The sequence below is a fragment of the Chiloscyllium plagiosum genome, unplaced genomic scaffold, assembly GCF_037043375.1.
Source record: "Chiloscyllium plagiosum isolate Xiang-an unplaced genomic scaffold, Cpla_swu_hap1 HiC_scaffold_28, whole genome shotgun sequence".
In the NCBI taxonomy this organism is placed as follows: Eukaryota; Metazoa; Chordata; class Chondrichthyes; order Orectolobiformes; family Hemiscylliidae; genus Chiloscyllium; species Chiloscyllium plagiosum.
This window is the reverse complement of record NW_028270166.1, coordinates 17,020,946-17,045,489: the sequence shown is the minus strand read 5'-3', so window position 1 is coordinate 17,045,489 and position 24,544 is coordinate 17,020,946. Positions and strand designations below refer to the sequence as shown.

General features: G+C 41.5%; 1 protein-coding gene across 3 annotated transcripts in view; it reads left to right on the top strand.

Annotated features, from left to right (window-relative positions):
• Nucleotides 1-3,705: 3,705 nt before the first annotated feature.
• Nucleotides 3,706-24,544, top strand: part of polrmt (polymerase (RNA) mitochondrial (DNA directed)) — a 114,585-nt gene continuing 93,746 nt past the window's right edge. For 2 of the 3 annotated variants that reach the window (XM_043721278.2, XM_043721280.2), the window contains exons 1-4: nucleotides 3,706-3,857; nucleotides 10,811-10,909; nucleotides 17,653-18,437; nucleotides 20,566-20,699. In XM_043721278.2, coding sequence (XP_043577213.1) covers nucleotides 3,734-3,857; nucleotides 10,811-10,909; nucleotides 17,653-18,437; nucleotides 20,566-20,699 — 1,142 coding nt within the window. In that variant the 5' untranslated portion in view covers nucleotides 3,706-3,733. The remainder of the gene's footprint in view (nucleotides 3,858-10,810; nucleotides 10,910-17,652; nucleotides 18,438-20,565; nucleotides 20,700-24,544) is intronic. The other variant, XM_043721279.2, reaches the window with a different exon arrangement.

The following is a 24,544-nucleotide window of genomic DNA, read 5'->3' as shown; positions in this document are numbered from 1 at the left end:
TCAGGGTGGGAGGTGCTTGTGAAGTTGATGAGCTGTTCAACCTCCTCGTGGAAGCACAAGATGCCACCAAAACAGTTATCAATGTAATGGAGGAAAAGGTGGTGTTGGTGCCGGTGTAACTGCGTAAGATAGACTGTTCCATATATCTGATAAAAACTTAGGCACAGCTGGGGCCCATTCAGGTGCCCATGGCTACGCCTTTGGTCTGAAGGGAGAGGGAGGATTCGAAGGAGAAGAGGACCAGTTCCGCCAATCAAATGAGTGTGTCGGTGGAAGGGGACTATTTGGGTTGGCAGGAGAAGAAGAAACAGAAGGCTTGGAGGCCTTCACCATGGCAGATGGATATGTATAGGGACTGGATGTCCATGATGAAGATGAGGCATTGGGGGCCAGGGAAACAAAAGTCATGGAAGAGCTGGAAGTTGTGGGTGGTGTCCCGAATGTACCTGGGAAGTTCCTGGACTAAGGGAGACAGGATTGTGTCAAGATATGAGGAGATAAAGTCTGTGGGACAGGAGCAAGTGGAGACGATGGGTCGACCACAGCAGTCAGGTTTGTGAATTTTGGGTGAAAGTGAGGACTGCAGATTTTGGAAACTAGAGTTTAGATTAGAGTGGTGCTGGAAAAGCACAACAGGTCAGGCAGCATCCGAGGAGCAGGAAAATCGACATTTCGGGCAAAAACCCTTCATCAGCCCTGATGAAGGGCTTTTGCCCGAAATGTTGATTTTCCTGCTCCTCGGATGCTGCCTGAACTGTTGTGCTTTTCTAGCACCACTCTAATCTAAACACTTGCGAATTTTGGATAAGAGTTAGAATCAGGCAGTGCAGGGGTCCGGGTCTATGAAGTTGGATGCTGTGGATGGGAGATCCCCTGAGGTGATAAGGTTGTGGATAGTCTAGGAGATGATAGTTTGGTGATGGGAGGTGAGGTGAAGTCATGGTCGATGTAGAGTTGTTGGTGGTTTTCCTGACTGTAACATTGACATGGATGGAACAGGACAAATTGTTGATAATATATACTCCTTGGAAAATGAAGCTCCTTGACCATCTCCACCTCAGCACCATTGATACATTCAGGGCCACTCCATTTTCTGAAGTTGATGACCAACTCCTTTGTTTTGCTGACATTGAAGGAAAGATTGTTGTCGTTACACCATGCTACTTAGCTCTCTATCTCTCTCCTGTACTCTGATTTGTCTATCTAAATGGTGAGACTTTACAGAACATTAGATGCAAAGGGATCTGGGTATCCTTATGCATGAATTGCAAAGGGTTAATATGCAGGTATAGCAAGCAATTAGGAAAGCTAACAAAATGCTCTCAATTATTGCAAAGGAAATTGAACACGAAAGTAGGAAGCAAACACAAAAATGCAGGAAAAACTCAGCAGGTTTGGCAGTAATCTGTGGAAAGAAACAGTATGACTCTTCTTCAGAACCTTTTAGTTATAAAAATAGGAAGGTTATACTTCAGTTATACAGGGGACTAGTGAGACTATATCAGGAAATTGTGAACAATACTGGTCTCCTCATTTAAGAAAAGATGTAAATATGTTGGAGGAAGTTCAGAAGTTTACTAGACTGATACCTGGAATGGGTGGGTGGTCTAGTGGGAAAAGTCAGATATCATAGGCCTGTACCCGCTGGACTTTAGAAGAGTAATGGTGACTTGACTAAAACATGTAACATCCTAATGGGTTTTGACAGGGTAAATGTGGAGAGGTTTTTTCCTCTTATGGACAATCTAGAACTGGGGTTTGCTATTTAAGAATAAGTGGTTGTCCAAAAATTAGGTGAGTTATTTTTCTCTCAGAGGGTCATGAATCTTTGGAACTCTCTTCCTGAGAAACCACTGCAAGAAGAGTCCTTTAATATTTTTAAAGTTAAAACTCAAACGACACCAGGCTATAGTCCAACAGATTATTTGAAAGTATAAGCTTTCAGACTGCTGCTCCAAAACTTGTACTTTCAAATAAACCTGTTGGACTGTAACCTGGTGTTGTGTGATTTTACACCTTGTTCACCCCAGTCCAACACCGGCACCTCCACATCATGAATATTTTTAAGACAGAGTTAGGTAGATCATTGCTCAGCAAGGGGTGAAAAGGTTATGGGAGGTGGCCAGAAATGTAGATTTGACCTTCATGAATTATATGGCTATCCAACAATCATTGCCGGCTGATGAGAAAATTAAGTTTGAGGTTGTCATTTCTAAAAATCACAGCCTTCAGTGTCAGCTGTCATTCAGTTTGTAGCTCTCTTACTTGAATCAGAAGGTTATAAAATCAAATTCCATTCCAGAAATTTAAACACAAAACTTGGGCTGACATACCCATTGCAGTGCTGTACTGTTAGAGGTGTTGCTTTTGATTTGAGATGTTAAACTGAAGACCTATCTGACCTGTGCATACAAAAGATCTCGTAAAACATTTTCTCAGCCATTATAGCTTGACAAGTAAAACTGAAAATGAGCTGTTCATTATCTCATTGCTTATTGTATTGTGCAAATTGGTTGTTGTATTTCCTGCATTGTAACAGTCACTATCCAAGGTTCTTTCTGTTCTGTGATTGAAATTTATCCCAGCACAGTATCCTTAGCTGATATTCATCCTTAAGCATCACGTAAATTAGATTCAAAACCATGAAATTATGATGCTGGAATGAAAACAGAAAAATTTTGAAAACACTTAGCAGGTAAGCCAGCATTTCTAGAGACAGAAGCAGAGTTATAACTTTTTAGATCGATGGCTTTTCAGCACAACTTCCTAACTCAGAATCCTTATTATTGTTCCTTGTCCTGAAACATTAATTCTGTTTCTTTCTGCGCTGACGCTGCCAAACCTGCTGAGTATTACCAACATTTTCTGCTTGATCTGAAAATAAATGATCAGCTCATGATCTTATTGGTGAGATTGTTAGTGTAAGTTAATTAGCTGTCTTGGTTCCCTACATTACAACAGACTGTTGCACGCTTTAAAATCATCCTGGAAGATGTGTATAAAATGCAAGTATTTCTTCCTTTTCAGGAGGGAAGAGACTGAAAACAAAAAGTAATCTGATAGTGGTATTTCAATTGTAGTATTTTATTCAAGAAATATATTCATAGCCCAAAGGCCAAAGTTTAGTGTAATTTATATGTAAAGTTCATGAATGAATGAACCAAATTAAAAATATGGAAACATTATAATCATGTACTGACAAAATTAGATATTGTGCAGATAACAGGATTGTTAATATTAATAGGCAGAATGTTTCAGGAAAGAATATTAAATGAAAATTAGATTAAATGCACTATTTGTCTGATTTATATCATATTGAATATAATGCATTATTTTTGTCCTTCTTTCCACAGATGCTGCCAGACCCATCACTTCCTGTTTTTGTTTCAAATGTCCGGCATCTACAGTAATTTGCTTATGGTTTAGTTGACTCCGGGCACTAAAATACATGCAGGGTTCACTGTTCAATACACCATTTATCTTTATTACAAACAGAGTAAACAAATACAGGTCTTTATCTGCAAATGGATTTGGGATCTTCAGTGCAACTGCTCACACACGCGATTCCTGATATCACGTGGTTTGTCCGGAGCCAGGCCTTCTGGGAGTTGTAGTTCGCTCCGCAAACCGGCCTCAGTTCCCGTGGGGCTATGCGAGAGTCGCGCGTCTGCGCTCTGGCTCCGGCGGGCCGCCTGACCCGAACAACCAAGATGGCGCGGTAGGCGACAGGGCGATGTCGTTTCTGAGGCTCTGTTCTTCTCGGAGTTCCCGTCCCGCGACTTTACGGGAAATGCTGCTCCTCCCCTCCGGTTGTCACCGTTGTCTGCAGCTCAGGAGACATTCCGTTAGGAGCTCAGGTCAGTAAAAGTGTAGCAGCTGGACTGAGCCCTTCCTGGAGGCTGAGGCTCCATGTGCCCCAGGCGCTTCCCTTCACTGAGTCTGAAACATTACAGTCGTTATAAGCTACCCCCAAAAACTCTCATAAAATAATCTTATGGAGAAGAATCGATCTGGACTCGAAATATTAACTGTGTTTAGCTCCACACATATCAGAAACTTCCATATCCGCCACAGATTCACCTGTACCTCCACACATATCATCTATTGCATCCTTTGCACCCGATGTGGCCTCCTCTATATTGGGGAGACGGGCCGCCTACTTGCGGAGCGTTTCAGAGAACACCTCTGGGACACCCGGACCAACCAACCCAACCACCCTGTAGCTCAACATTTCAATTCCCCCTCCCACTCCACCAAGGATATGCAGGTCTTTGGACTCCTCCATCGCCAGACCACAACAAAACGACGGTTGGAGGAAGAACGCCTCATCTTCCGGCTAGGAACCCTCCAACCACAAGGGATGAACTCGGATTTCACCAGTTTCCTCATTTCCCCTCCCCCCAGCCTGTCTCAGTCAAATCCATCAAATTCAGCACCGCCTTCCTAACCTGCAATCTTCTTCCCGACCTCTCCGCCCCCACCCCAGTCTGACCTATCACCCTCACCTTGACCTCTTTCCACCTATCACATTTCCGACGCCCCTCCCCCAAGTCCCTCCTCCCTATCTTTTATCTTAGCCTGCTGGACCAACTTTCCTCATTCCTGAAGAAGGGCTAATGCCCGAAACGTCGATTCTCCTGTTCCCTAGATGCTGCCTGACCTGCGCTTTTCCAGCAACACATTTCCATCTCCAAGGATGCTGTCAGTTTCTCCAGCATTTTCTGTTTGGTTCAGATTTGCAGCATCCACGTTATTATACTTTTACACGTTATGAGTCCACCTTGTTTGTCAAACCTCGTCTGCACTTGAAGGCAAAAGCATTTTCTTTTATACTCTGCTGCTGACAACATGGAAATGTCACAACCCTTTGTAAACAGGGTAAATTGTCAGACAGCTATGGTACTGGATGACCAAAAATGACCGCTAGTGGGAATGACTTGGAGGTGGACAAAGTTAAAAATCACATAACACCAAGTTATAGTCCAACAGGTTATACCAACAAATAAACCTGTAGGACTATAACTTGGTGTTGTGTGATTTTTAACTTTCTCCTGTGAAGACTGGCCCAGATGTTGCAGAGAAATTATATTTTAAAAATGTATATTTACCATTCTCTGTTTTCTGTGCTGGAATTTCCTGGACAAGAGCCCCCTGTTGTGAACTTGATCCATGACTTCAGCAGCAAGGATTTTTAATGAAACAACACTCCTTTTTTGCAACAGTCACTGCATTGTTGTGTAATTTAAATGCACAGCCGGCACTTGACAGCTGCTGTGATAGGATAAGAGTTAGGTATGGTTCGGGTGCCGGGTAAATGACCAGGTACATAAGTGATTGTCAGGACTGACAGGTAGGGGGTGGGGTGCGATTCTGGGAGATATTGGATCCAATATGCTTCAGGCTCGCTGGAATGGGTGTCAGGCTTGCAAGTGTTGGTTCAGATTCAGTGGTGCATTTGATCCAACAGATGAGAGGAGTTATTGGGGCAGATGCTGTCAGATGAGCAGGGATGTGTGTGTGGGGAAGAATCAGGCCAGCAGTGTTCAGTATGCAGTCTGTCCAGAAGATGGAAGGAATTGTTGCAGGTGGGGTGTGGGGGTGGGGGGGGTGTTTGGGTTCTAGCTGGAGGGTAAGTTCAGGGTTTCAGGTGATCTGTTTCATTTCAGTCTGGGAATGGGGTCTCTGGTCTAACAGGGTCACATCAGGGGTGATGGAGACTGATTCTGGTGGAAGTGGGAGGTAGGGAGGTGTTGGTATGTTTGAGAGAAAGTGAAGTCTGTAGATGCTGGAGATCAGAGTTGAAAAGTGTGGTGCTGGAAAGCAGGTGAAGCAGCATCTGAGGAGTAGGCAAGTTGCTGTTTCGGGCATAAGTCCTCCAGGTATGTTGGGGGAAGGTAGGATGTAAATGGGCAAGTGTTGCATCTTTGAGGATTGCAGGGGAAGATATTTGTGTGTGTGTGGAAGTGGGGTGTGAAGAGGAACCAGCTGAAGCCTGCAAACTGGAAATTCCATAACTGGCATAAAGCGTCAGAGGAATTGAAGATGCAAGTGGCCACGGACTGGACCAGTGGAGAAAAGACCAGGTCAAGTTAGGATGAGATGAGTTCTATGGGGCAGAAGCAGGCAGAAATAATGCTGGACAGTTCTGTTTGTGGATTTTCAGAAGGAGGTAGAAGCAAGCTATACACGGTTGGGATACGATCAGCTTGGAAGCGATTGGGGGAGGAGGGCGATCACCGGTCGAAATTAGGTTCATGACTGGAGTTGATACAGTCGCCTGATATTCCATGGTGGGGGTCATGGTATGGGGGAGATAAGAGAAGATTTCTGTGCATCTGCAATGTATAGAGGTAAGTATGCCAGACTACAACAGTACAATCCTTATTGGCAGGCTTAATAACAAAGTCAGGGTTGGATCTGAGTGCATGGAGTGCAGTGGAAATTGGAATTTGGGGTGAGATAGGTTGATTGGGTAAGGGGAGGGGGAGCAGAGAAATTGAGGCGACCAGTGGTGTCATGTTGGCAGTTCTTAATGAACAGATCAAGTGCAGTTAGAAGGCCTGAGGGAGGGGTCCAAGTGGAGGGAGAGTATTGGAGGTGGGTGAATGGGGTCTGAGAGACAGGTAGAAGACTCTTGTCGAACGAAATGGGTATGGCGGCAAAGACAACGGAACAAGAGTTTGACATTCTGATCTCTGCTGCTCCAGCAACTCTTTGGCCACCAGAAACCTGGGCCATTGTCTTTAGTCCCCGACTTCAAACTTTACCTTGCACAATCACTCTCCCAAGCCATTATCTTTGGCTGTATCAAGTCTCATACTTCATGCCAAGATAATCTTTGATTATTTACTTATGATACTGCTAAGACAGCCTATTTCACCACTGGAAAGACAGCCTGCACTGCTCACAGCTAAGCTTGTTTGCTGGTTAAAGCCTTGTCCTTACCTTTGTTAGTTTACTTCTACAGAACTCTTGATTATTCCAAAACCCTGATGGTCACTTTTGCATTCTTCCATGATCCACAATTTGAGTTCAACAAAAGCTCTGCTGAGTGTGTTCTTCTAGTATACTATGCAACCAGTCCCACTCATCAGCTCTGTTCACAGACAGACATTTCCTGATTTCACAATGCCTCAATTTTGAAATTCTCGTTCACATTCTGTGGCCTCACTTCCTCTATTTTTGATATTCCAGCCCAATAAACTGCGACCTTTGTGCTTCTTCAATTTTGACACCTCAAACATCTCTGGCTTCAATTGCTCCTAGACTGATGACTGTGTTTATAGTTTTAAACTTAGGCAGCTGTAGGAAATCGTCTTTAAGCATTTCTACCCTCCTGTCCTCTTTATTATACTCTTGAAACCCAGCTGTGTTAATCATCTGTTAATATTCTATCAAGTAGTTCAGTGTTAAATTTTGATTAGATTAGATTAGATTGGATTCCCTACAGTGTGGAAACAGGCCCTTCGGCGCAACAAGTCCACACCGACCCTCCGAAGAGCAACCAACCAGACCCATTCCCCTACGTTCACCCCTGACTAATGCATCTAACGATACGGGTAATTTAGCATGGCCCATTCACCTGATCTGCACATCTTTGGACTGTGGGAGGAAACCGGAGCACGCGAAGGAAACCCATGCCGACACAAGGAGAATGTGCAAACTCCATGTAGACAGTTGTCCGAAGGGGAAATTGAACCCAGGTCTCTGACGCTGTGAGGCAGCAGTGCTAACCACTAATCTTCCAGCAAAGTGCCTTGGAGTGCATTTTTGGTTCTTGTCTCAATTGGAATACAATTTGGTGTAAGAGGATCAGTTTTTATTCTAACCGAAGTGGTGTTGACGGAAATGTTTTTGTATTTATTTAATAGTCTGTTTTACTCTATTCAATAGGTTTCTTTAAATTCATCATTTTCTGTGGACTGGCTTGACTGATTCTGTAGATTTTATTGCAAGGTTTTTGTGGCTCAATTTATTGGGTTAGTATTGAAATTCATAGAATGCTAGAAATTAAAAACACAGAAGACCATTTGTCTTGTCATCTGCGCTCACTCAGTTATTCACATTCTCTACTTTCCCTGTTTATTTTCCAAACTTTTATCAGTCATTTGAAGAAGTCTTAAGGCTTCAATTTTAAAAAAAAATCGCAACAGTGTTGTCAGCAAAGTATTGGCTGTTTTGGGGAAAATGTTTGATTTCCTTGTTGGAGGTCATGTGACTGTGTTTTTGGGAGCTATCAAATTTGCAGTTATTCTTTGGTAATTCTGATCTCCACTGTACACTTCGTTCTGACTTATTCAATCACTTTCTAGTGGATATATTTCATGCTTTTATTTGTAACTCCTTTAAAGTACTAATGTTTCCACTTTCCTAAGATGTAAAAGCAAAATCGCTCTCCATTAATATTGTCCACACTGGGAGAAATTAAAAAAATAATGTGCATTGATCTCAGAGCAGAGGTTTCAGTGCATGTGTGGGTCTTTGACACCAGACTTCCCATTTTTGATTCCCAGGACTTTGCTGGTTAGGCCAGCTTTAATTGCGCAAAAGTAATTACCCTTGTGAAGGTGGTGATGATCCATCCTACCTTGCAACTAATAAAATTCTTGTGGTGCAGGTGCACCCACAGTACTATTAATACCAAGTTCCAGAAATTTGGCTCAAAAACAGTAAGGAAACACAATGTGGTTCCCAGTCAACACATCCTGCAGGTGATGGTGTTCATCTGCAACTAATCCATTAGATGTCATATTATGCTTTCAGTTTTCTTTCCCAGATGTTAGTAAGGAGGACTTTGCAGGGTTTGGTGCTAGGTTTGCAGTAGTCACTTCCTGGGCCCTCGGCCCAAGGTTGACAGTGGGCCATCTGATTTCAATCCTTCTTTGGATCTCATAGCAGTTTAATACAGCTGTGGCTCACCAAACTATTTCATGGATGTTTAGGAAATAACCACATTGCTGTGGGTCATGAGTCATCTGTGGACCAAACTAAGTAAGGACAATGGATTTCCCTCCCTAAGGATACCAGTGAACCAGATGGGGTTTACGACAATCAACAGTGGTTTTGCAGGCTATTTTTTTAATTCTGCATTTATTTATTTAGTTGAATTTAAATTTCACCATCTACCTTGATGGTATTTGTAGCCATGAACCTGGACTTTTGAATTATTGGTCCCATGGTATTACCATTAATCACCACCAGTCCTGGGATGTGATCATTCAGCTTTATTGATGAGATTATTTAGTATAAAATGGCACTTTCTATTCATAAATTAAATTAAAAATATTGATGTTGTGGTACCAGGAGATCCAATTTCATGGTAGAGTAGAAATAATTTTTATTTAATTGTTTGCTGGTAAATGTATCTGCTAATCTGATAAATTGTTCATAACTGCATGTTCAACCCATTGAAATAATGACAGCCAGGTATTATTTCCAAATACGTCCACAGTTTGTGTCTCAATTTTTAAACTGGTCTCATCAGTGCATCTTCCACAGAATGTCATGTAACCAAAAATGGCAGATGAATTTTTCTTAGAATTCATTATTTATTTTAATATCATTCTGAGGTTTTGGCGTTTGTGTATTATCCAGTTATGCTGGCCTTTTTAATTCATTCATTGAATGTGGACATTGCTGATTAGGCGAGCATTTATTGCTCACCTCTAATTGACTATGAGAAGATGATAAGCTGCTTCTTGAACTGCTGCAGTCCGAGGGATGTCAGTGCATCCATTGTTAGGAAGGGAATTTAAGGACCCAGTGACAGGAAAAGATTGACAATATAGTTTAGAGTCAGGATTTAGTATGGCCTGGAGGGGAGCATGTAACAGGTGACATCTGCTAACCTTGTCCTCCTGGTAGTAGGGATCATGAGTTCGGAAGGTGGTGTTGAAGGATCAATCATAGCCAGTTCCCAAAATCAGAAAAGCCATGTTTGCACACATGATTCAGTTTGTTTTCAATCATTTGTGCTCATGAGGTTAGAGCACTTGTCTCTGGATCAGAAGTTGTAGCTTCAACTCTCACTCAAGGACCTTAAGCACAAATACCTAAGGCTGACATTAAATTGCAATGTTGAAGGATAGCTACACGCTTCAACTGCCATCTTTTGGATAAGATGTTAATTTGAGCTCCTCTCTGTTGCTCTTCAAATTAAATGTACAAGATTTTGTAGGATGATTTTGAAGAAAAGGGAGTTATTTCTGGTGTTTTGATCAATATTTATCCCTTACCAAGATAAAAAAAAACTAGTCATTAATACATTGTTGTTTATGGGAGTTTGCACTTAAATCAGCTGCCGCATTTCCTGTATTGCAACAGTAACTACACTTGAAAAGAACCTCACTGACTGTGTGCTACTTTGTGGTGCTCTGATATCATGAAAGGCACATGAATATATGTTGTTTCTAGACTTGTAGATATGAACTCCTTTATTTATTGAGGAAGCACAGACAGTATTTATCTGAAAAGCAAAATGCTGTGGATGTTGAAAATCTGAAATAAGCACAATGTTGAGAAGCTCACCATCTGTGGTGAGAGAAAAATTTAGTCTGGTAAGGCTTTTCAGAACTATTATTTATATCAAATGGGTGGCTAATTGGGTTTGTGAATACCCAGGCGCTTATTTACCAGCCCAGTGACAATATCAGTTACGTAAGAAAACTGAAATAATGTCACAAATGAGAGCTTCATATTAGGTTTGTACATGTTTCAGAAAGTTCTAACCAACAGAAAAATATGATTATTGGTTAAATATTCTTGTTGGATGGACAACATAACTAAAAATACTGGCAATTTTTTCTATCAGAGCTGCCTTGGGGTTTCTTCAGAAGAAATTACTCTTCTATTATTCCTAAGAAGGATGTTGGAAAGGATCAACCCTGTGAGAAAACTCGTTTGTTACAGGGTATGTATTAATAAAGAAAATTTAAGGGACAAAGAAATTAATATTTTTCAGGAGTTTATTTTGATTTTGAGGAACTAGTTTGCATGCATCAATGCCAAAGTCAAAACTTTTACTTCCAAAACACTTCAACTGTTTGACTGGATCTATTGTATTTTTTTTTAAATATCCATAGTCAGCTGTAGTTAGCAATATTTTGTAACGAGACATTTTATTACAAACAGAATAAAGATTTGTAAATTCTCAGGCTTTTGTGCTTCTGTTTGTGAAATAAACAGAAAGAGCTGCTTATGGTAGGACCATATATAAGAACGTAGGAATTAGAAGCAGGAGTAGGCAATTCAGCCCTTTAAGCCTGCTTCACCATTTACAGAGGAACTTCGATTATCTGAATATCAATTATCCAAAGGGGATCTCCAGGTCCCGATAGAAACATTACGTCAAAGAGCTGTTTCAACCCTGATTGTGTCTTTTGTTTACAAGTACAGCGATTAAACTCAAACAAAACAGTCCTGGACAGTCCAGGCACGTTGCCAAATGACTGACTTCCCGCCCTCCCTCTCTGCCCCCACACTTTCTCTGGAGTTCTACACAGGGCTGAACCCTAACCCCGGCTTCCCCAGATAATCTCTCCAGCATTGTCCTGTACAGGACAGAGGTGGAACCTGTCAAAAAGTTGTGTGCGCACGCTTTGGAGACTTAGCCCCCAAAGGCAAGAGCAGTCTTACTGTTGGTGTACAGTCTGGCTGCCTGGGGCGGGGGGAAGCAGCAGATGGAGAATGGATGGGGGTGCAGAGCTGGAGCTGTGGTGTTGGGGGCAGATGGGGGTTAGGGTGGGAGCAGACAGGGTTGGGGATGAGCAGGGTGGGAGTGGATGAGGGCAGGCGGGGGGGGGACAGGGTGGGTGCGGATGGGGCAGGGGCGGCCAGGTTGGGGTGGGAGCGGACAGGGTCTTGCACACAGTGTGCTGCTGCTGAGTCTCCTGAACAGGGAGCAGACTTCACAGAAGACTCCGAGCCCCAGTGGAAACCAAATAATCAATTATCTGAACGAAATAGTGCCTGCCCATCTCATTCGGATAATCAAGGTTCCTCTGGAACATGATCATGGCTGATCATATCCTGATTTCAACTTCACTTTCCTGCCTGCTCCCCATAGCCCTTTATGTTGCTTTTTTAGATTAGATGAGATTCCCTACGGTATGGAAACAGGCTCTTTGGCCCAACTAGTTCACACTGACACTCTGAAGAGTAACCCACCCAGAACCATTCCCCTAGCCTATATTTACCCCAACTAGCACACCTGTCACTATGGGCAATTTAGCATGGCCAATTCACCTGACCTGCACATGTTTGGTGTGTGGAAGGAAACCCATGCAGACACAGGGAGAATGTGCAAGCTCCACATAGGCAGTCGCCCGAGGCGGGAATTGAACCCGGATCCCTGGCGCTATGAGGCAGCAGTGCTAACCACTGAGCCACCATGCCACCCCATCACAACCACATCTGTTTTTTTTTCTTGAATCTGTTGTTTGATTCTGCCTACACTGAACTTTGGGGCAGTGAGTTCCACAGATTCACAACCCTCTGAAAGAAGTGGTTTCTGCTTATCTCAGTTTTGAATCTCCCTCCTCTCATTCTATACCTATGACCTCTTTTTTGAGACTGTCCTACAAGGGGGAACATCTATTCAAAGTCCACCTTATCAATTCTCTTTAGCATTTTATATACCTCAGTCACATCCCCCTCGTTCTTCTGAACTCCAGCGAGTACAAACCCAAGCTTTTCAACCACTCCTTGTATGGAAGCCCTTTTCATCCCTGGAATCAATCTTGTGAACATCCTCTGAACTATCTCCAGTGCCACCACATCCTTCCTCAAATAAGGAGACCAAAACTGAACACTATTCCAGTTGCCATCTCACCAATACCTTTATATAATTGCATCAACACTTCTTTACTTTTCATAATCCAGTCCTTTTGCAATCAATATGAGGATTCCATTCAATTTTATTATTATGTGCGGCACCTACACACCCCTTCCTGCAATTCATGTACAAAGATGCCCAGATCCTTCTGGATTCATTGAAACAATAATTTGCCCTTTTATTTTTCCAGTCCAGCTGAACAACCTTGCACTTATCTACGTGAAACTACATCTTCCAGATTCTAGCTCATTGTCCTCACCTATCAATATCTATCTGTAAGCTCTTTATCACCTCATACAGCCTGCTTTCCCACCTATTTTAGCATCATCTGCAAACCTTGCTATGTTACACTCTGTCCCTGTTTACAGATCATTTATATAGATTTTAAATAGTTGAGGTCCAAGAACTGCAACACCCCACTAGTTACAGTTCGCATCCAGAGAATGAGCCATTTATCCCAATTCTCAGCTTTCTATCAGTCAGCCAATCCTCTACCCTTAGCCCCCTGTAATTTAACCTTCTGGATCAATCTTTTATGCAGCAGTTTATCAAATGCCACCTGGAAGTCTATATATGCCACATCTATTGGATCCCAATTGTCCACCTTGCTGGTTACATTCTCAAAGAATTCCAGCAAGTTTGTCAATCAAAACTTGCACGTCATGAAATTGTGCTAACACTGATATTTTACTTTAAATGCAGATGTGAGGTAAAACTTATCTCTGTCAATAGTTTGTATAAGAGTAGGTATTTAAGAAGTAACTGGGCACCTACAGCTCAGAAGGGAAGGGGGAAGAAGAGCAGAGCAGTAGTCATTGGGGACTCAGTAGTTAGGGGGACAGATAGGATGTTCTGTGTGGATGAGAGAGACTCACGGTTGGTGTGTTGCCACCCAGGTGCCAGGGTCCGCGATGTCTCTGGACGTGTATTTGGGATCTTTTGGGGGGAGGGAGAGCAGCCCCAAATCGTGGTCCACATTGGCACCGACGACATAGGTCGGAAGAGCGATGGGGACTTGAGGCAGAAATTCAGGGAGCTAGGATGGAAGCTTAGAACTAGGACAAACAGAGCTGTTTTCTCTGGTTTGCTGCCCGTGCCACATGCTAGTGAGGTGAGGAATAGGGAGAGAAAGGAGTTGAACACGTGGCTACAGGGATGGTGCAGGAGGGAGGGTTTTGGGTTTTTGGATAATTGGAGCTCTTTCTGGGGCAGGTGGGACCTCTACAAGCAGGATGGTCTTCATCTAAGCCAGAGGGGTACCAATATCCTGGGTGGGAAATTCGCTAAAGCTATTAAGGTGGATTTAAAATAATACAGCAGGGGGATGGGAACCAGAATTGTAGGATAGGTACAGAAGAGGATGAGAGTAGGAAGTTCCAAAATCAAGTATCTGACTGGCAAGTAAGAACCTGGTTTGAAGTGTGTGTACTTCAATGCGAGGAGCATCCGAAATAAAGTGAGTGAACTGGCAGTGTGGGTTGGTACTTGGGACTTCGATGTTGTGGCCATTACGGAGACATGATAGAGCAGGGGCAGGAATGGCTGTTGCAGGTTCCGGCATTCAGATGTTTCAGTAAGAACAGTGAAGATGGTAAAAGAGGGGGAGGTGTGGCATTGTTGATCAGGGACAATATTACAGTTGTAGAAAGGATGTTTGGGGATTCGTGGGCTGAGTTTAGAAACAGGAAAGGAGAAGTCACCATGCTGGGAGTTTTCTATAGGCCTCCGAATAGTCCCAGAGATGTAGAGGAAAGGATAGAAAAAACGATAGGAGTGAGAGGGGCAGGGTAGTTGTCATGGGGGACTTCAACTATCCAAATATTGACTGGGATCACTACAGTACGAGTACTATAGATGGGTCAGTTTTTGTCCAGTGTGTGCAGGAGGGCTTCCTGACACAGTATGTAGACAGGCCTACAAGGGCAAAGCCACTTTAGATTTAGTACTGGGTAACGAGCCTGGCCAGGTGTTAGATTTGGAAGTAGATGAGCACTTTGGAGACAGCGATCACAATTCTGTCAGGTTTACTTTAGTAATGGAAAGGGATAGGTGTACTCCACTGAGCAAGAGTTACAGCTGGGGGAAGGGAAATTACGATGCAATTAGGAAAGATTTAGGAAGCCTAGAATAGGGAAGGAAACTGCAAGGGATGAGCACATTAAAAATGTGGAGCTTATTCAAGGAAACGCTCCTGTGTGTCCTGGATAAGTATGTACTTGTCAGGCAGGGAGGAAGATATAGAACGCGTGAGCTGCGGTTTACTAAGGAAATGGAATCCCTGGTCAAGAAGAAGAAGAAGAAGGCTTATGTTAGGACAAAATGTGAAAACTCAGGGCGCTTGAGGGTTATAAGGAAGTCAGGAAAGACCTAAAAAGAGAGCTCAGAAGAGCCAGGAGGAGACATGAGAAGTTGTTGGCGAATAGGACCAGGGTTAACACTAAGGCTTTCCATAGGTATGTCAGGAATAAAAGAATGACGAGTGTTAAATTAAGGCCAATCAAGGATAATAGTGGGAAGTTGTGTGTGGAGTCAGAGGAGATAGGGGAAGCACTAAATAAATATTTTTTGACAGTGTTCACTATAGAAGATGCAAATGTTGGCGAGGAAGGTACAGAGATACTTGCATCTAGACTAGAAGAGATTGAGGTTCACAAGGAAGAGGTATTAGAAATACTGCTGAGTGTGAAAATAGACAAGTCCCTTGGGCCGGATGGGATCTATCCTAGGATCCTCTGGGAAGCAAGGGAAGAGATTGCCGAGCCTTTGGCATTGATCTTCAAATCATCATTGTCTGCAGGAATAGTGCCTGAGGACTGGAGGATAGCAAATGTGGTTCCCTTGTTCAAAAAGGGTAGTACAGACAACCCTGGTAATTACAGACCAGTGAGTCTCACTTCTGTTGTTGGTAAAGTGTTGGAAAAGGTTATAAGAAATAGGATTTATAACCATCTAGAAAAGAATAATCTGATCAGGGACAGTCACCACGGTTTTGTGAAGGGTAGGTCGTGCCTAACGAATCTTATTGAGTTTTTTGACAAAGTGACTAAACAGATAGATGAGAGTAAACCGGTTGATGTGGTGTATATGGATTTCAGCAAGGCGTTCGATAAGGTTCCCCACAGTAGGCTATTATACAAAATGCGGAGGAATGGGATTGTGGGAGACATAGCAGTTTGGATGAGTAATTGTCTTGCTGAAAGAAAACAGAGGGTTGTAGTTGATGGAACATGTTCATCTTGGTGTCCAGTTACTAGCGGCGTACCGCAAGGGTCGATGTTGGGTCCACTGCTGTTCGTCATTTTTATAAATGACCTGGATGAGGGCTTAGAAGGGTGGGTTAGTAAATTTGTGGACGACACTAAGGTCGGTGGAGTTGTGGATAGTGACGAAGGATGTAGTAGGTTGCAAAGAGACGTAGATAGGATGCAGAGCTGGGCTGAGAGGTGGCAAATGGAGTTTAATGTGGACAAGTGTGAAGTGATACACTTTGGACTGAGTAATCGGAATGCAAAGTAAGATCGGAAGAGTAATCGGAATGCTAATGGTAAGATTCTTGGAAGTGCAGATGAGCAGAGAGATCTCGGTGTCCATGTACACAGATCTCTGAAAGTTGCCACCCAGATTGACAGGGTTGTTAAGAAGGCATACAGTGTTTTGGCCTTTATTAATAGAGGGATTGAGTTCCGGAACCAGGAAGTTATGCTGCAGCTGTACAAAGCTCTGGTACGGCCACACATGGAGTATTGTGTACAGTTCTGGTCACCGCATTATAAGAAGGATGTGGAAGCTTTGGAAAGGGTGCAGAGGAAATTTACTGGGATGTTGCTTGGTATGGAAGGAATGTCTTATGGGGAAAGGCTGAGGGCCTTGAGGCTGTTCTCGTTAGAGAGAAGAAGGTTGAGAGGTGACTTAATGGAGACATACAAGATAATCAGAGGGTTAGATAGGATGGACAGGGAGAGCCTTTTTCCAAGTATGGGGATGGCAAACACGAGGGGACACAACTTTAAAGTGAGGGGAGATAGGTATAAGACTGATGTCAGAGATAGTTTCTTTACTCAGAGTAGTAAGAGTATGGAATGTTTTGCCTGCAATGATAGTAGATTTGCCAAGTTTCAGTGCATTTAAGTCATCATTGAATAGGCATATGGACGTACATGGAATAGTGTAGGTGGGATGGGCTTCAGATTAGTATGACAGGGTGGCGTAACATCGAGGGCCGAAGGGCCTGTACTGTGCTGTAATGTTCTATGTTCTATGATTGTGTGAAGGTTTTTTGTAAGTTTTCAGTTGCGCTGTATTTAACTGTAACTCTGAAAAGACACACACCTCCTTGGATAGTCTTTCTTACCTAATTCTTTTGGGCTCCCCTGCATAAGTTGATCCTCTGACTACCAGTCCCTTGCTCTTTCTCCTGATCCTCTGCTTTCTTCTACTCCTGCTACATTTCATCTTCTCCCTTTTCTCCTGAAGCAGGTCTCCTCCTCCCATTTAAGTTCCAGTCTCTTGTCCCCCCTTCTCATATTACAAGTTTCTTTGTCCTTGTACACAGTTGTGACTGTGCCAGAATAGTTTGTGTTGGAAATACAATTCCTCCTTGCAAGCTGTGCTATTGATTAGGACATTCTGCTCATGGATCAAGGTGATGTTTGGTTGGCAAGTGTAGGAATTGTCACCATTTTAAATGTGTTATGTAGTTATCTGTTCAATCGTGCAAACTGTTTATTTGCTTGCTTTCTCTTGTTACTATTTCTATATTGTTTTGATTAAAGTTTGTAGTTAGATGTTTAAACTTTGAACTTCTTTGCTTCGCATGACAGTTCTCGAAGCCCGAATGCAACAACTTCAAGCAGATAACATCACTGAAGTGAAATGTACAGAGGTGCAGTTTGTCAACCGAATAAATGTAACTCATGATGAAAATCAAAGCAGTACAAATAATCTTACTTTTCTGCCAGATCAAGAATTTAAAAAATCTCTTAACCTGAGCACAGAAGCATTTGTAGAAGAAAAGATAGCTAAAGAACAGATGGGAAAGAAATGTTACACAGAACCAGCAATTCCAAAAACTGCCTCAGCTCCAAGGAAATGGATAGAAAAATTAGACAAAGAGAAACGTAACAAAACCAGGAGACAACTTAATATTGTGAAAAAAATCAAAGAATCAAAAGAATCTCTACAATTATCAAGCACAAAAAGTGTTACTGGTGCAAAGACCACTGAGACGGGCAGTAAAAGTACATCAAAAGGCAATGTTGCAAAGGCACCAGTAACACACAGAGCCAGACCTTCAGTAATGAGTAATCGGGAAGCAAAGTCCAGTGCATTACATGATTTTTCTGTGGAAGCTATACTTGCTGAAGTGGAAAACCTTGACCAACGGCTCATTAATTGGGAGCCTTCTGCTAAACTGCTTGAAGATGAAGAAGGCAACAAATATGGTGATGCCCAGCGGAATATTTTATCCTATGTTGAGGCTTGTGCATTCATTAATGATCTGGACAGAGCTCATCAATGTGTCATGTTCCATCATCGGATTCTTACTCGCCGGAAGCAGTTGAATATAAAGATTTATAATGTTTTAATGCAGATGTGGGCTAAAAAGGTTAGTAAATTTATAAGTACAGCTTTAAAAAAAAATTGTGCTATTTACAGCATTTGTTCTGAAGTGCTCTTCCTGTGCTTTTTAAATGAAATTAAATTTTATTAACAGCATTGCTTCTTGCGCAAAAGCATGTTTGATTCCTCTGAAAGGAAGTAGCCAAGAGATAGTGGGTGCATTGGTAGTAATCTTCAGGAAATTCTAGATTCTGGAAAAGCCCCAGAGGGTTGGAAAACTGCCAACCTCTTGATTTTAAAAGGGATGGAGTCAATAAACATACTAATACAGGCCAGTTAGCTTAAAATCTGTTATTTGGAAAATGTTATCAATGATGTAATAGCAGAGCATTAAAAATCACCTAATATGATCAATCATAATCAGTATGCTTTCATGAAGGGAAATAATGCATGACAAATGTTATTGTTCTTTGAGGAGGTGACAAGCAGAATAGATAAGGGGGAAGCAGTGGATGTAATATATTTGGATTTTCAGAAGGTGTTTGAGTAGGCACACAATAGGTTACTTAATAACATAAAAGCCCATGTATTAGAATTAGTATATTAGCATGTCTAGAGGGTTGGCTAACTAGTGGAAGACAGAGTTGGGATAAAGGGGGCACTTTCAGGATGGCAACCTGTGACTGGTGGAGTTATGCACTTTGCAGGAAGAATAAGCCAAATATTATTTAAATGGAGATAGATTGTCGAAAACTATGGAAGAGAGAGATTTGGGAGTCCCCATCCCTGAATCAGATAAAGTTAGCTTCCAAGTTCAGCAGCTAATAGGGAAGGCTAATTGAATGTTGTCCCTTATTTCGAAGGGAATGGAGTATGAAAGTAGGGCGATATTGCTAAAACTAGATAAGGCACTATTTAGGCCACAGCTGGAATGCTTATCTAAGGAAAAATATTCTGACATTGAAGGCAGTCCAGGAAATGTTCACTTGACTGCTAGCAGATATGGAGGGACTGTCGTACAAAGTGAGGTTGAGTAGGTTGGGCCTGTATTTGTTGGTTATTAGAAAAATATGAGGTAATCTGATTGAAACATACACGATTCTTTGGGTGTTTAACAGTGTAGACATGGAATGGTTATTTTCTCTTGTAGCAGAATCTCGAGCAGTGGGATTAATCCCTGAATAAGGAGTCGCACATTTAAGACCGTTGGAATGGTAATGAATCTGCAGCTGTATATATTGCAGACACCAGCTGAGGCTCTGTCATTAAGTATGGTCAGAGCTGAGATAGAGATGTCTAATCAGTATGGAATCAAGGGTTATGGGGAAAAGGAAAGACAGTGGAGTTAATGGTTATCAGATCAGCAATGAGCTGAACGGCCCACTTCTGCTCCTACATCTTATGGTCATATAAAGTGTTTTCCAGACTGCTCCAGTTTTTAATGGGCATTTCAGTTTGTTAACTAAAATCTAGGTCCTTGTACTCAAGATTTCACATAGTGCCCTTAGTTTGCCATTAATCAATTATTTTACTAACAGGCCACAGTATGACTGATATTTAAAATGGAACTGCCCTGCAGAAAGTTTTTGGGATATCTTGTCAGAGCAGAGTACAGTACAATTGTACTGAATTTTGCCATAACTGACCTTTGGGTTCATTGTACTGACACCGGACGTTGTAAGGAAAAATTGTCCCATTTTGCAACACCAACATTCCTTGATTTCATTTGTGCAACATTTCATGATGAGGAGAGGATAATCAGGATCTTTTTGTGATCAATTGTGCTTTCTATAATGCATCAAGTATTTGGCAAGTGCACAGTTTAGGGTTGGCGGTTAAGAGCTCTAGCATCACTGAGGGAAAATTGAAATTTGCTCCATCGACAGCTCAACAACCCACATTCCAAGTCTATTTTTAGCAGTTGGAAGCTCCTCCGAATTAATACTTTTTTCTGTTATTTTGAAGGAAACTGCTATTTTTTTCTTGGAAATTGCATCTGCTTATTTTTTGCCCTTTTTGTTATACTTCATTATTTTCTTTCTAATTTTGTCTTTTAGCATTTTGCTTCTCTTCCTCTATTTTCCAATTAGTTAACCTACATTGGCGATATTCCTGCTTTTTTTCTCCCCCTGAAGATTAGCAGTTAGAAAAATAACCTCATGCTTTATTTGCAGGGTTCATTAAGTCAAATTGGCAACCTTTTCAGTCTGGTGGAAGAGGCTGGGTTGAAGCCAAATTTGGGATGTTATATGGCAGCATTGGAATGTATGGGGCGCATGGAAAACTGCTCCCCCCATGTGATTGAGAGGTAAGCAGTGATGGTAAAAATTGGAGAAAAATGTCACAAAGACGCAATCAATTGGTCAAACTCTATCTATTAGCACATTTGGAGTAAATTATAACTATATGAAAAATGCACATTGACTGCAGCAGAATTGATGACACCAGTGTCATTCATCTGTTCCTCTGAAAATATTGAGGCCTTTAATAACCTGGTTGATTTTCTCTCAGTACTTGAACATAGCAAAACAACAATAGATTATTGGATTTACAAGCTCATTTGGGTATATTTTTGTTACTTTTTCACTTTGTCACAAGAATCTTAAACACCTGTGCAAGAGCGGAGTGCATGGATAGACAATTTCCTTCTAGAAATTGTGTTGAAAATGCAGTGTGGTGTATCTTGAAGAATGCAATTAGAATGGAATTTAAGCATAGCTGTTGCGACCTTGATGTTTCATCTTTTTCCCAGCTAAAACATTTTTGGTTTGGTAATATTATATTGAATATCTCACATTTAAGTACAATGCAAATACTTAATGTACTCCTATCAAATTCTTTCCTTGTTGAACAGAGATTTTAGCTGCTGCTTAATATAGGAAACATTAATATAAGCATATGAATAATTTGTTTGATAGCATTAAAAAGAAAAAAAAAGTTTTATATTAAAATAATTAGGCGTGTTTATTTATCAACTTTGAGAGCAAGTTGAGTGTAAATATGTCAAGGTAGTTAGTTTATGTTGGCATCTGCATATGACAACCTGAAACCAGCCTTGAAATCTGTTTATGTAAATTCTGTGCATACTATGTATCACTGAGTACTGGCAGGAAAGTTTAATGCATTTCTTGGAGCTGTGTATTTTTCCGTCAATTGTGTAACCGGCCAGGATTTTCTGTGTGAGTGATGCATGTTCACTTTTTTGTTCACAGATTGACTTCCTGGCGTACGCCATACTCTAAAGTTGGCGCCTTCATGTGCATAATTACATTGTCTCGCTTGACATCTATCTTGATAGAAAATATAAGGTTTCCGGATTTTTAAAATTCCTTCACAGAAAGTGTGCATCTTTGGCAAAACCAACATTTGATGCTACCCCTAATTCTCTTTGAGGTGATGACCAGCGTTCTTGAATCACTCACACTTTGTTGTTTTGATACATTCATAGTGCTACAAGGAATGCCATTACAGGGTTTTGACTCAGCAGCAGAAAAAAAAATGAGAATTTGGTTCCAAGTCAAGATGGTGTATTGCTTGAAGGGGAATATGCAACTGGTGGTGTTCCTTTGTATCTAGTGCCCTTATTCTAGCTGGTGGAAGTCTTAGGTTTGGTAGGTACTATAAAAGGAGTCTTGATGAGTTGCTGCAGTGCAGGTGTACAAAGCTGCCATTCTGTACTAGTGATGGGGAATAGTGTGAATATTTAAAGTGTGCTGATCAAGATGGACTGTGGTGTCCTCGATACTGTTGAGCTTTCAAGTGTTGTTGGAGTTGCATCCCTCTTGGTCATTGGAGCCTATTCCTTTACACTGCTGACTGAAAGATGGTGGACAGGCTTTGGGGAGTAGGGAGGAGAGTTATTCACTGCAGAATTCCCACTGTCTGACCTACTCTTGTAGCCACAGTATTTATGTGACTGCTGCAGTTATGTTTCTTCTCAGTGGTAACAGCAGGATGGTGATAGCAGGGAATTTAGTGATGGTAATGCTGTACAATGTCTAAGGGACATGCTTAGGTTACTGTTTATTGCAGATAGTCAATGCCAGTCACTTGTGCAGCTTGAATTACAAGCCACCTATCAGTCACAAGTTTGAATGTTGACTGTGTCTTTCTTCATAAAGATATGGACTATTTCAGTAGCTGTGAAGTTGCAAATTGTACAGAACAGAGTAGAAATCATGCCAATAACACCTTGTGTTTCTTTATTCTCCATTAATTCAAAGGCTGGTGCACTCTGTGATTGCTTTATTGACATGCGGGTGGAGAAGCTAAATTTTATGATAACAGTCCTTCTGGGCTCCTGCAGCATCTTGACTTTAGCAACCTCCCCAACTGGCATCTGAGATGAAATGGAAGATATGGAATTTCATTGTACTCCTTGCATGCTGAGCTGGGGTCTTGCATCCACCCCATTAACAAGATTATTTCCTTTTACCTTTGCAATAATATAATTTATCCTGTTTTTCTGTCGACGATTATAGAAGCTTGAATCTATTGCTTCTCTATTACTCTTCTCAGTGCTACCATCAGCTCAGCAGCTCACCAATTACGGCTTATTTCTCTTCATATTCATGTTCTTATCTGCAACAAAGTCTGGTATGCTGATCACCCTTCCACTCTCCCAAATCTCACTGACTTCACACTGCAGTGAGTTAACTTCAGAGTTCTTGCCTTAATTTCAAATTCCTACACAGCCTCCACTAACCTTTGTTGAGGAACTGGTTCAGTCTTCTATGTCTACACAGTCCCAGTTCCTTAGCTGCTTCATCTGCTCATTGAGCCACTTTACTTCCTGCCACTGGCTCTCACTGGATAATGCTGCTTGTCACACTCTTTATATGGTTTCAGAAAATGATGAGGAAAAAATGTCGTTTTCCTTTGATTTTTTACAATGTAAATACAACAAGCTGCTGAATCTCCGGCAGAAAAACAAATTGCTGGAAAGGCTCACGTCTGGCTATCTCTCTCAAGTTATAACAAAGAGAGGCTTGTACTTTCAAGGATAATTTTACTAAAAGTGATGTAAATTGTTAAACTGATTTACAACACTTTTAATAAAATTATCCCTAATCCACCAAGTTGTGAAACATTGTACATTTAAATGTGGAACAGTTTGAATTTATGTAAGAGTTGCAATAGCAATGCAAAGTGATGCTAAAATTGTAATAGTAATCTGGGTTCAGAAAATGATCTGCTCCAGAATGGTATTTCTTGAAAGTGTTGTAAGAATCTCTCCTTGCTGCAACTTGAGTGAGGCTCTGTTTCCATACTTACACTGTAATGCCATTGGCTTCATCGATACCATAGTACAATTGGAAGGTAACTGTGGCTGCTGATTGCAGCTGATGTGGAAATAGATACAAAGTTTAAAAATCATACAACATCAGGTTATAGTCCAACAGGTTTATTTGGAAGCAATAGCTTTCAGAGCGCTTCTCCTTCAGGTGGTTATGGAGTATATGATCGTAAGACGCAGAATTTATATCAAAAGTTTATGGTGTGCTGTAACTAAGATTATATCTTGAAAAAGACCTGGATTGTTTAAGCGTCTTGTAAGGTACAAAATACTTATTTCATCCACTAGATGGCTCCTGTGATCTTTACACAGATGAACAATGAGTAAGTGTTGTAGTACCAGGTGTAATAATTGTCCTGTTTTTAACTAATGCTTATAGGCGATCCCTCTAAAGCAAAGTTTCATCAACCATGGGTCGCAACTCGCAGTAGAGATGCAAGATGAAATTTTGTGGTCACAAGCTCTCAGCCAACAATGGTTACGTGGAGCTCCAGCTGATTTCTGACACTGGGCGACACTTTAAATTCTCACTTTTTTGTTGGTGAGCAGAGCCTAATGATCTGCTCTCTCAGACCTCATAATTGCTGCAAAAGAATTGAGGTTTAATGTATAAGGTGTATTTCTTCAATAAAGAGGATTGTCTTGTGTCAATAATCAGGATCAAAATGCATTAATAATTTTAATTCTGTTGCATCAATGATAAAGATCCTTTTACATCAATGCTGAGTCATATTACGCTAATGTCTCGTTCCCATTACATTCATATCAGAACCCCATTAACTTTAACTGTTACAATAGTACAATAACATCCCAGTCTGACTTTGGGTTGAAAGGGCCATTGAACAGCTGACAATCAA